Source organism: Pediculus humanus, genomic scaffold (genome assembly GCF_000006295.1).
Source record: "Pediculus humanus corporis 1103172107457 genomic scaffold, whole genome shotgun sequence".
Lineage (NCBI taxonomy): Eukaryota > Metazoa > Arthropoda > Insecta > Psocodea > Pediculidae > Pediculus > Pediculus humanus.
The window spans coordinates 634,273-647,765 of NW_002987077.1; the positions used below are offsets into that span (position 1 = coordinate 634,273).

A 13,493-nucleotide genomic window follows, 5' to 3' on the forward strand; every position below is an offset into this window, starting at 1 on the left:
CACCCAAAAAATTAAACGTAAAAGATGGCGGACGAATTTTTTTTTTTAGAAAAACGATAGAGAAAATCTCTTATATTAAACGTCAAAATGTAAAAAAAAAAAATTTATTTACGTTGAAATTGTTAATATTAAACGTGGCTTCACACTTAAATGAAAGATTTTGAATTTTTTTTTTTTCTTATAGGCTTTTATTTTGATAAAGGAGTGATGGTGACGGTGGTGGTGGTGATGGTGATGGTGATTGTGATGGCGGTAGTAATGATGCGAAGGAAAAAGGAAAATCCTTAAATTTATTTATATTTGTAGTCTATTTATCAAATGAGATTAGTTAAATGGAATAATGAATTGCGAGAGAAAGGGAGGAGGAGGAGGGGGAGGGAGAGGGAGCGAAGGAAAGAAATTTTATACTATTGTTGACTTGATAAAGTTTATAGTTAATATATATCTATATGCATCACTATATTTTAAGTAATGTTTATTAAATGGGAAAATAAAATAAAATAAAATCTCTATGTATATATATTTATTTTTTTTTAAATTTATCGTTTTATTTTTATTTATTTATTTATACACTGTTAATACAGATAAGAATTGATATTAATTTTATTATAGACTGGAATGAATAAATGAATGAATGAATGAATGGAAAACATCAGAGATGCAAAAAAAAAGAATTTTTTTTTAATTGTTTACCGTAAAAAAGTAAACAATTTGAGAAAATGTTGTTCTTACCAGCTGTTGATGTGTTTTTTTTCTAATGATGTTTTATGGATAATAAAAAAGGTTTATGTGATTTTTTTTTTTTTATGGAAGTCTGGATATTCTGGAAGATTTTTCGTGGAATTTGAAAATTTTAGTGAAGGAGACCACCGTGTAATCCGTGTTCGATGCTGTTTCCAATACCATGACTTATGGAACCACCCAAGGAACCTCCTCCCAAAGAACCACCCAAAGAACCGCCCAATGAACCTCCAATTACGCTGCTGTGGTCAGATACTGGGTATGGAATTGGTACGGTTTTGGATACTTCTACTGGGTATGGTACGGGTTTGTCGACGTGAACTGGTACTGGTACTTGTTTCTGTACTTCTACTGGGTATGGTACTGGCTTTTCGACGTGAACCGGTACTGGTACTTTCTTGTGAACGTGAACTGGGTATGGTACTGGTACTTGTTTTTGAACTTCGATTTTTACTGGTACTGGTTTTTCGACGGTGTAAGGCACGGGTACTTGTTTAGCGACTTCGACCTTGTATGGTACTGGAACTGGAACTTTTCTTTCGACGGTGACTGGGTATGGTACTTTCCTTTCGACTGGGTATGGTACGTGTTTCTCGACGGTGTATGGGATTGGAACCTGCTTGGAGACTTCGACTGGGTATGGTACTGGTCTGTCTACGGTGTATGGTACTGGAACTTGTCTGGAGACGGTGACTGGGTATGGCACACGTCTTTCGACGGTGACGGGTACGTAGTTTTGAACGGTGTATGGTACGGGACGGTCGACAACGACTGGAACTTGTCTTTCGACGGGTACTGGAACTGGAACTTGTCTGTTGACTGGAACTGGAACGTATTGGTCAACGTTGTAGGGTACTGGTACTTGGTTGGTGACGGTTACGGTACGATGAGTGTTAACTTGGGTCACACCACCAGAGACTCCACCGGCTAATCCACCTCCTAATCCTCCACCCAATCCACCTCCTAATCCGCCGGACAATCCGCCACCTAATCCACCAGACAATCCACCACCTAATCCGCCGGACAATCCACCAGACAAACCATGAGACAATCCAGATGAAAGTCCACCAGATAATCCACCCAATCCTAAATATAATAATAATAATAATAATTAATTAGTAAATCAACCTTAAATTCCGCAGAGTAATAATTTGTATAAAACATACCACCGTGTCCTAATCCTCCTCCGATGCCTCCTCCAATTCCAGATCCAAGGGTCAAACCTCTTTTGGTCTTAGCTGAATCCTTAACATCATCGGATTTAGGTTTTTCAGTAGCTTTTCCAGCCACTACCACAGCTAAAGCTATAACTATTATCCACTTTGACTGAAATCATTTAAAATAATAATTCATTTAATCACTCTTTCTTTTTTTTTTTTTTTTAAACTTTTTCTTCGCACACAATTTTTTTCACGCTAATAATGATAATAATAATAATAATATTTTTAATTCCTTACCATGTTCAACATTTTCATATGCTTGTGTTTTTTTTACTTCCAGTCTGGTTCTCACCTGTAAAACAATGAGACTGTGCCTTAAACCGACTTTCAATTTCTTTTTATACTAAATAATTCACTGGAATTATTTAATTTTTTTTTTTTTGGTTTGTTGCATATGTTTCTTGTAAATGTAAAACAGTACCGTATCAAAGATATGGAATAAAATAAATATTAATACCCTTTTTACATTGAATAACTTTCGTAACTTCATATATCACTGATTTTTAACATCTTTGATTAATGTAAAAAAAAAAAAAAATAACACAAAAGAGGAAATCGTATCAAGTTTAAATTTTTAACTTAAAAAAAAAAAGAATTTTTTTTCTTCTGTTGTAATAATCAGTTTTGTAAGATACGAATACAATTAAAACCATCATTATTATTATTATTATCATTACTTATTACTACGAAAATATTAAATATTATTTTTCATTAGATTATCGACGAGTAAGTTCAAGAACTAATTTTTTTCAAATTTAAATTTTTTAATGTTCATTTCAATGGGATCCAAACATTCTCTTATCAAAATCAATAGAAATAATAATAATAAATAACCTTTGACGATGACGTTTTTTTTTTTTTTATTCTATGAAATTTAGAATCATAGAGGAGAAGATGATAAAAAAAATTTTGGTGAAGTTATTTAATAATAGATAAAATTAATTGGTAGTAATTAAGTAAAGAAAAAAATTTTTTTTTCCATGCATGATCGATCGAAAATTTAAATATTTTTTTTTTTATTCATCGATTAAATTTTTTTTTTCTTTTATTTCTGACTATAAAAGAAAATGAAATATAAATTTTTCATCACATTTTTTAAATATTCTGCTGGAGAACGATACTCAATTTAAGTTAATATGTATTCGGTGGGTTTTGGATAACAAAAAGAAAAAAAATTTAACAGAAATAGAAAGAATATGAGAATCATGTTTTCGATTATTGTTCCAGGTGAAATGGATTATTTTGTTTGGTTTGATTGTCGTGGCAGCTTCAAAAACTGTCGAAAAATCTACTGGAGATGATAAGGAATCAAATAAAATCAAAAGAGGTTTGGAACTTGGTTCTGGAATCGGAAGTACCTTCGGACATGACGGTTTTTAAATTTATTATACACGGTTGGAATTTTATAAAATTATTATTATTATTATTATAGTAAATTTTTTTTAGGAGTAAATGGATTTTCTTCTGGAGAAAATATTTTAGAAAGTTCTGGTATATCAACCGGTTTGTCAAATGGTGTATCTGACGGATTGACCAACGGCTTGTCAAATGGTTTGTCTCCTGGTGTTACCCAAGTTAACGAACATCGTACCGTTACCGTCACCAACCAAGTTCCAGTACCCTACAACGTCGATCAATATGTACCATATCCAGTTAACAGACAAGTTCCAGTTCCCGTTCCCGTCGAAAGACAAGTTCCAGTCGTAGTCGATCGTCCCGTACCATACACCGTTCAAAACTTCATACCAATCACCGTGCAAAGACGAGTACCATACCCAGTCGCCGTTTCCCGACAAGTTCCAGTACCATACACCGTCGACAGGCCAGTACCTTACCCAGTCGAAGTCGCCAAAAAGGTTCCAGTCCCATACACCGTCGAAAAACATGTACCGTACCCAGTCGAAAGGAAAGTACCATACCCAGTCACCGTCGACAAAAAGGTTCCAGTTCCAGTACCATACAAGGTCGAAGTCCCCAAGCAAGTACCAGTCATCTACACCGTCGAAAAACCAGTACCAATAAAAATTGAAGTTCAAAGACAAGTACCCGTACCATATGCCGTACAAGTGGAAAGAAAAGTACCAGTAACGGTCACCGTCGAAAAGCCAGTACCCTACCCAGTAGAAGTACAGAAACAAGTACCAATTCACGTCGACAACTCTGCGTCATATCCGCTTCAAATATCCAAAGCTTTACCAATAATGTACCCCGTTAATGACGACCAATCATTTTTCTACGATTCTGGAATGAACGCTTTCGTTTCAACCTTTCATCAAGATGGACAAGCCTACATTGCTCAATTCGGAATGAATTCATTACAACAACAAACCTTCTCTGATCACTAATTACACGTTTTAATATTCCAGACTCATAAATTCCAGACACCATTATTAATAATAATGATAATAATTATGAATTTTTAACTTTAATAAAATAATAAAATTATTAAATTTCATTGAAAAATTTGACTTTTTTTTTATTTTTACTTTGCACAACCTAAAAAAAAACAAAAAATTTTGCAATAATAATAATAAATTAATTATTTATATTATTAAATAAATAATTAATTAATTATTATTATTATCACACAATTTTTACGCTTATTGGTCATTCGGTACAATCTTTTTTTTTAAATCAAAATTTTTTGTTTGTTTCACTTACAAAAGTTGTTAAAAAGATTTTTTTTTCTTATCACTTGTCGTTATCACTCATTTAAATTTTGTTTTTGTTCTTATCACTCCTTTTCTAAAACTTATCAAAAATTACTTTTTCGATTACGCAATAAAAAATAATTTTAATAATAAAAATAAAAATAAAAGTAAAAAATTTAAATGGCGATGAATTTGCGAGGAGATAAAATAAAAATTTTAATTTTGTTAAAATTTTACGCTATATCGACTATATTGACGCTATAAAGACTATAGCGAGCTATAAAACGTTGGGTCGAACTTATGTATTTCTAAATTTAATAAATATTTTTTTTCTTAAAAAAAAAAAAAACTTTATCAAACGTTCTTTTTCCAGTTTTTTATTACTCGACAACCACATTTTTTTATGTATGCATTGTATTTTTTATATTTTTAATACATTTATATGAAAGAATAAAATTATTTACTTAATTTAAAAAAAAGCTCCTATTATATCAATTATTTCCGTATAATTTTTGGAATATATAGCGCAAGGTATATAGCGCTATAATTTTCCAACAAGTCTAGTTACTCTTTTTTTCTCTTCAACAATAAAATCAAATGGTATTATTAATAATTTACCGATCTCCGTTTCTTTTTTTTTTTTGTCACATCATATAATACAACAGTGAAAACCGGAAATGAATCTATATCCGGTCGATTTGATTGTTTTTTTCCCCGCGTCGTTTCCTTCTTGTTGTTAAAGGGAAACATGAAAAAATTTTTTTGTTGGACGTTTAAAATTTTTTTTTTTCCATAATTTAATACGTTTCTACTTGGAAAAATTATTATCATTACTATTGTTAACAATGTCAATAAATTAACTGAAATGGAAAAAATTATTTAACCATTATTTAAGTCCTGGAGAAAAATATTTTGGGGGGAATACAATAATGTCTGTCTCATAAACGACAAAAATAAATTTTGAACTTTATCATTAACAAAAAAAAAAAAAATGATAAGATTGATAATGAAACGCGTTAAAAAGTTGAATATTCGTTACGGTTGGATTTAATTAATTAATTATTACTAATTTTTTTTTTCTTACAGTAAGTGAAATTAAACGAAATAATATTATTAATTTATAAGAAAAAAAAAAAACAAGTTCAGCCAACTTAAACGTGAATTTTAATTAATAAAGTTTTGATTGCAAATCAAATTTTAACCAATCCATGTACGTTATGGAATGTTTCATTTGGTATATAAGGATGAAAATTACCTGGAGAAGGCACAGTCGCATCGTTTTGCACATCTGGTAAAGACTGAAGAGGAAACCACAAGCAATAAGAAAATGCTACGTTTGGTAAGGAGTTAACAAAAAAAAAAATATGGCGGAAATAGCAAAAAATATTTATAAAGGGTAATAATTTTTAAATTTTTTTTAGAACGTTTGTATGTTGTTTGTTGCCCTTTTGGCATTGTCAACTGTTTATGGAGCTGAAAAGGATGAAGAAAGTCCATCATCTAAAACGAAAAGAGGATTGTCTCTTGGATTAGGATATGCTTCTGGATTCGGTCATTCCGGATTTGGTTTTGGTAACTATAAGAAAAATTAATAAATTTTTTTTTTTTGGAGGACATTGTTTTATGGAATTATTTATAATTTTTAGGAGGACATTCTGGACTTTCTGGTCTCTCGGGACTTTCTGGAATCGGAAGTTTCGGAGGACACGGAGGAATCGGAAGCGGACTCGGTGGTATTGGTGGTGGACTCGGAGGTGGTATCGGTGGTGGTCTCGGAAGTATCGGTGGAGGACTTGGTGGAGGACTTGGTGGAGGACTCGGTGGAGGACTCGGCGGTGGTTTTGGAGGAGCCGTCAGTGGAGTGAATACTGTATCGACCGTTCAAAACACCGTTCCCGTACCTTACCCAGTAAACAATGTTGTACCAATACCTGTTGAAAACACCGTTCCAGTTCCAGTCCCAGTTGAAAGAGTTGTTCCATACACTGTTGAAAGATCTGTACCATATCCAGTCAGTCAAACTGTACCAATTCAAGTGGAAAGAACCGTTCCACACCCAGTTCCAGTAGAAAAGAGTGTTCCAGTTCCAGTTCCGGTTGAAAGACAAGTCCCATATCCAGTTCATGTTGAAAAGAACATTCCAGTCCCATACCCAGTCGAGAAACAAATCCCATACCCAGTAGAAAAGAAGGTTCCTTACCCAGTTCACATTGAAAAGAAAGTCCCAGTTCCAGTCCCATATCCAGTTCACGTTGAAAGAAAAGTACCAGTACCATACCCAGTAGAAAAACAAGTACCATACCCAGTTCACGTTGAGAGACAAGTTGCCGTACCTTACCCAGTACAAGTCGAAAACACCGTTCCAGTTCCAGTACCCGTCGAAAGGCAAGTTCCATACCCAGTCACCGTAGAAAGACAAGTCCAAGTTCCAGTACCCGTTGAAAGACAAGTACCATTCCCAGTAACTGTCGAAAGATCTGTACCAGTTCCCGTTCCAGTTTCTGTTTCATCTTCCAGCGGTATTGGAGGAGGTCTTGGCGGTAATATAAATTTTTTCTTTTACGACCACCAAAAAAAAAAAACCAGAGCTTCAATTTTTTTTTTCTTTTTTTTCCAGGTGGTTTCTCTGGAGGCCTTGGTGGAAGCTTGGGTGGTGGAAGCCTCGGTGGCGGCTACGGAAGCGGATTCGGAGGAAGTTACGGTGGTAGCTACGGAAGCAGCTTTGGAGGAAGTTACGGAAGCAGCTACGGAAGCTTTAAAAAGGGACTTTACTAATACAACACCATAAAATCATATAGATGAATATAATTCTCACAACACAACGACAGAAAATTTTTCATTCATCATATCAACACAGACAACTTACCCCTTGTAAGCGATGGCATTTTTTTCAAATTCAAGGATTCCTCTTAATGCATTTCAACTGTTGCCAACTTAAAAAAAAAAAAAACAAAATTTGAACATGTTGTTAAAATCTTTCAGTCTGTATTTGTGTTAAAATTGTGCAAAAAAATTAAAAAATGTAAAAAATAATAAATTTTATTTAAAAAAGTAAACCAAAAGTAAAAAAATTTTTTTTTTTTTTGTTGTTATCATCACGTGATTAAATCATCGGAAAAAAAAAACAAAAACAAAATGGACACCTCGTTAAAACCTTTCAAAATCATTTTCTCCCTCTTAATTTTTTTTTTTTTTATGCCTTAAAGGTAAAAAAAAATAATGGATTATTGTTTTTATAGTTTATAGCTTGATATTTACTTTAACAATAATAAGTTTGATTCTTTAAATGACCTTTAACCTTCCTTTTAACATTTTCAATAATAAATTTTTTACCCCCTCTTATTTTTAATTTAATTTAATTTATTACCCTCATTCGCATCATCAACATTTTTTTTTTTTTTTTATAAACACGATGATTTCATAATTCGAATCGAACGAAAAGGTTCGAAAAGTTATCGATTAAAAAAAATCCTTGAAATATTCCTTTCATAACATTTTTTACATCGCTTAAAAAAAAAATTTTCTTTTTCATAACATCGGAGGCGGAGTCATGGTTAACTTGCCACCGGTTAATATTATGATATATAACTGATAAACACGCGGCGTTAAAATTCGTCTTCTGCTACTTATACGTATAAATTTTTATAATAATTTTGACATTGCTCCCTTCCTCCTCCTTGCCCCCCCGGTTTCGTGATTTGTTCATTGATTTTCTTTTTAATGCCCCTCTGATTTTGTTTATTTCCTCACTTCCATACGCAATAATAATAATAATAATTTATATTATAAACTGAGCAATTTCCTCTTCACAGTATAAAAACTTATATTTGCATTTCCTTCGTATAATCCCCCATGTTTTTTTTTTTAAAGATTATTTGCAACGACCGAATAATTAATTAAACAGGTTCAGGTGTGCAGACGATTGATATGATGCAACGTTGCCACATTTTAAAAACTAAAAAAATTTTCTTTGATTTAAATAAATGATGTTTAAAAATTTTGATATCTTAATCATTTTTTTTTTTGGGGGGGGGGTTAAAAATCATGATCGATTATTATTATTATTATTACTTTCACTTTTGAACACGACCTTGGTTTTAAATACTTGTCGGAATTTTTAAACATTTATTCCAGGTCTCTCTACCCGATTTCTTAGGAGGAAATGCTCGAATTTCGTCGGTGTTATCTATAAAATTTTCCGGAAATTGTGGGCGATCCCACATGACGCAATTTCCTGTACGGTTTCTTTTTTTTAATTCGGGCAAATCTTCTTCAAATTTCCTTTTAATGAATGAGGCATGGTTCCACTGGAATGAGGCACATCATTTTTCAGAAATGTGCCGCAAAATAATACCTGGTATCTTGGCTGGCACAGTTCTGTCAGTGTGAATTTGTTGATCATACTGAACCGTGCATAGACCCTCTGTCGTAACCGGGCTTGAATGTGTTTGTACCACTCCTTGACTAGTCTATCCATTCCGTTTTCCCGACAGATATTTACAGATTTTATTGTGTCTCTTCAGATATTTATGCTTTGCCAATATCGGACAACCGGAAATTAAATGGTCGACGGTTTTCGCCGACGAATGGATTCGGTTTTCCGATTTCATCGAAAACGGTCGGCCGTCGGCAAATTCGGTTGATCGGCAAATAACATCTTGACAGATCATTATTATTATTATTATCACTCTATTAATACGATTTCACACATCTCAACCTAAATTATTTTATTTCTTATCCTGGACTTGATTACAATTAGATTCATCGTTAAAAAAACGGCGCATAAAAAAAAATTTTTTTATTAATATATTTTCATTAACAATTAATAATTGCGAGGAGTCGTAGTAATAATAATAATAATAACAATAACAATATACAAGATAATAACGAGATAAAACGTGGGATAAATAAATAATTAATATTTGTTTTAATTTTTGTTCTCTTCCGGAGATGATAACCTTGTTAACAAAATCCTTCGAAATTTTTTTTTTCTTTTTTTTAATAAAGAATCAAATAATATATTTAAATTTCATATTAAAATAATAATAATAATAATAATAATAATAATAATAATAATAATAATAATAATAATAATAATAATAATAATAATAGTAATGGGAAGAGTATATAACTCCCGGAAAAATTATTATTAAATTTAGTTTTAAATTAAACTAAAGTGAGAAACATTGGAGAAGAATTCAAAATGACGATTTTTACGGTAAGAGATCAAATAAAAAAAAAAAAATTTATCTTTTTTATAATATTTTTAAAAACTAAATTTAGTTTTAAAAAAAAAACGTGAGAATAGATTTAAATCTTTTAAAAAAAACTAAAAAACTAAAAAAAAAAAAAGATAAATTTTTTTTAAAATTATATTTTTTTACGTACGTTGCAGTTTTCGTATGTTTTTCTTTTTTTCCTGATGGCTCCGGGAGTTTTCGTATCGTCAAACCCTCCGATTCAACAATGGCCGATTATACCTGTTGAAAAAATTGAACCGGATTTAATATTTGACTTTGAATCTACCGGCGGTGCCGACGATAATAAAAAAGGTACAAAAAAATAAAAAAATTTGAATACCCAGTTTTAAAATACGTCGTGTCATAATCAGGTGTTAAAAAAAAAAAATGAATTTGAAATTTTTTTTTCTTTTTTTTTAAAGATTGGAACGTATATTTTAATCGTGATGTTGGTCATACAGGTGAAGAATTTAAAACCATTGTTCTAACAAAACCCGTACCCGTACCCGTACCAGTACCAGTACCCGTACCTTTACCATACCCTCATTTAAATTATTTAAATAATAAAAAATCATCGTTTGATAAAGACACTTCCCCGGGTAGTATTTATCCGGTATTTTCATCTCAACGTACCCTGATACCTTTAATAAGAGAAACGCCACATCAAGGTTTGAGGTATATAAATTTACCACCTGGTGGTGGTGGTGTTGTTGGTGTTGCACCACCTCCCCAACTGATAAATGATAAAATTCCTCTTTTAACATATGCGACAAATAACGTACAAAGTGTGACCGTAAGACCTTTGAACTCCGTTCTTCACGTTACGCCGAATGTCGCTTTGGTATCGACACCGAAACCGGAAATATTATACACTTCCGATTTTAATACCCCCGCTAAACACGGAATAAATGAAGAAACGTTGAAAAAAATAAATTTTGGAATTTATCTCGTACCCGTTCCTGTTGGAAAAATACAAGAAAATGTTGGCAATGTCGTTTCATCTGATAGGAAAAATAATTATTTAAATGGAGGTAAATAAAATTTTTCTTTTTTTTTTTTGTTTATCGCATACAAACACGTCGGTTGTTGTTGTTTAAGGTTTATTACCCAGACAAGAACAAAGGGAAGAAAAAAATAACGGTCAGTTAAGTGGAACACAAGAAACATACAGCACTCTTAATTACAATAATCAACCTACACCTCATACGAATGCGTAAAATTTTATTTAAAAAAATAATAATTACGTAATAATTATTATTATTATTAAAAATTATTACCGTAATTTTTTTATTATTGTTTAATAAACTTATTAAATAAACATTTATTTTAAAAAAACATAATAATTTTAATTTGTTTTTCCTACTCATCGTAAAAAAAAAATTTCTTCGTTACGTAAATAAATAAAGAAAAATTACTGGAGAATTTTGTTCGTTCGTTCGTTCTGGAAAAAAACAAAATATAAAAAAAAATTACAAATAATTACTGGAGAAAGAAAAGTTTCGTTAAAAATACTTTAAAATCGTTTACCTTGACAAAAAAACAATTCAAACATAACTAATTAATACATTATTAATCCAAAAAATAAAAATTATTTTATTTAAAAAGGATTCGCGGATTATTGATTTTCCAATTTAGTTGTGACGTTTTTACACTGAATTAAATTTGTAAAAAAAATTAGATTAGTTAACCATATGTAATATTAATCGTGTGTGTGTGTGTGGGGTATATAAAGGAGTGAAATTTTATGTTAAAGTCACAGTTTTAATAATATACAGTTTAGGAGAAGACTGGGGAGGAAATCAAAAGTTAGAGAAAATGCTCAAGTTGGTGAGTTAAAAATAAAAGTTTATTACGTATGAAATGTTCAGAAAAAAGAAAATTATTAATCGTTTTCGTTAATGATAATAATGATGTTATGGTTTTTTTTCAGACGAAATTTATTTTACTCGTATTAGTAGCCACTGGAGCTTATGGATTTCCAAGAACTAAAAGAGGTTTTGCTGCTGGACACGGTCAAGGAGTTGGACTTGGTCTTTCTGGAGGAAGTGGACTCGGAGTTTCTGGCGGAAGTGGACTTGGATTTTCTGGCGGAAATGGAATTGGAATTTCTGGAGGAGTTGGAGTTGGTGGTGCAGGTTGGATTGATTGACATCAAAAAAATTTTTAAAAAGGTTGTTTTGAAAATATTTCACGAACTTGGTTTTTTTTTCAGGATTGATTGGAGGACAAGGTTTGGGTGGTGGTGTTTCGACTAGCTCTGTTTCTACTGTTACTAACAACGTACCAGTACCCGTACCAGTAAATAACGTTGTTCCCGTACCTGTTGAAAATACCGTTCCCGTACCAGTGCCAGTTGAAACGAGCGTTCCGGTTCCTGTTGACAGACCAGTACCTTACCCTGTCAGCCAAACCGTACCCGTTCAAGTCGAACAAGTCGTACCACAACCTGTACCTGTTGAACAAAGCGTTCCCGTTCCAGTTCCCGTCGAAAGGCAAGTACCATACCCCGTTACCGTCGAAAGAAATGTTCCAGTACCATACCCAGTAGAAAGACAAGTCCCATACCCAGTCGAACATTCCGTACCATACCCAGTTCCAGTTGAAAATAAAGTACCAGTACCAGTCCCATACCCAGTTCACGTCGAAAAGAAAGTACCAATTCCAGTTCAACTTCAAAAGCACGTACCATATTTCGTTCGAGTAGAAAAGAAAGTACCAGTTCACTATCCAGTCAAAGTCGAAAAGGTTGTACCAGTACCAGTCACCATCGAAAAACAAGTACCATACCCTGTACCAGTTGAAAAACAAATACCAGTACCAGTCACCGTTGAAAACCAAGTACCATACCCAGTACCCATCGAAAAACAAATACCAGTACCAGTTCCCGTTGGACATTCCAGCCACGGAGGAATTGGACATTCCTCTGAAGCCATCGGTCTTTCATCTGAAAACGTTGCCACCATTGGAATAGCACCAGCACACTTCGGCGGTGCCGGAATTTCTTCCGGACACATCGGCAGCGTTGGATTTTCTTCTGGACACATCGGCAGCATCGGACTCGGATCATCTGGATACGGAGGAGTCGGACTCGGTCACGGTGCCGTTAGCGAACAACAAGTTTTCACCGAACACAAACACGGTCACGGAAAAATAACTGGATATTTTCAAAAAACCGTACACAGCCACGAAGGACATGGAAGTTTCGGTGGTAGAGTTTTGAACGAAGAAGAAGAAAAACACCAACAAGAAATCGACAACCACATTCATTAAAACGTCATCAACTAATCATTGATCGATTTTTCCAGTAAAAAAAAAAAAATTTCCTCCAGCAATAATAATTTTCTCCAGATAAAAAAAAAAAAAAACTAAGCATTGAACTCAGTCTCTTATCGATATTCCTCTTATCAATATGCCGATAAAAAAAATTATTTAGGCATTACACAGTCTGCTCCTTAAATTCCATCAATGCAATGTTTTATTCGTTAACTGTATATTTCCTTTATTATTATTATTATTATTATTATTATTATTATTAAATATAATTGATTTAATTAATTTAAAAAAAAATTATCGTATTGTTATTTTTTATTACCAACCTTATTAATAAATAAAAATTACAACAGAATTAAAAATATACAAAA

The 13,493-nt window shown here is 32.5% G+C and overlaps 3 protein-coding genes across 3 annotated transcripts; 2 read left to right on the top strand and 1 right to left on the bottom strand.

Moving 5' to 3' along the window:
- Positions 1–853: 853 nt before the first annotated feature.
- Positions 854–2,210, bottom strand: Phum_PHUM108720 (uncharacterized protein; the record flags this gene model as incomplete). The annotated part of the gene is made up of 3 exons (XM_002424057.1): positions 854–1,827; positions 1,908–2,067; positions 2,199–2,210. The coding sequence occupies 3 exons, from the start codon at positions 2,208–2,210 to the stop codon at positions 854–856; spliced, it is 1,146 nt and encodes a 381-aa protein (XP_002424102.1).
- Positions 2,211–3,097: 887 nt separating this feature from the next.
- Positions 3,098–4,306, top strand: Phum_PHUM108730 (uncharacterized protein; the record flags this gene model as incomplete). Its single annotated transcript, XM_002424058.1, has 3 exons — positions 3,098–3,106; positions 3,189–3,333; positions 3,408–4,306. The coding sequence occupies 3 exons, from the start codon at positions 3,098–3,100 to the stop codon at positions 4,304–4,306; spliced, it is 1,053 nt and encodes a 350-aa protein (XP_002424103.1).
- A 5,728-nt stretch (positions 4,307–10,034) lies between these two features.
- Phum_PHUM108740 (uncharacterized protein) lies at positions 10,035–13,122 on the top strand (the record flags this gene model as incomplete). Its single annotated transcript, XM_002424059.1, has 5 exons — positions 10,035–10,164; positions 10,314–10,883; positions 11,606–11,679; positions 11,783–11,987; positions 12,065–13,122. The coding sequence occupies 5 exons, from the start codon at positions 10,035–10,037 to the stop codon at positions 13,120–13,122; spliced, it is 2,037 nt and encodes a 678-aa protein (XP_002424104.1).
- Between the last annotated feature and the right edge of the window lie 371 nt (positions 13,123–13,493).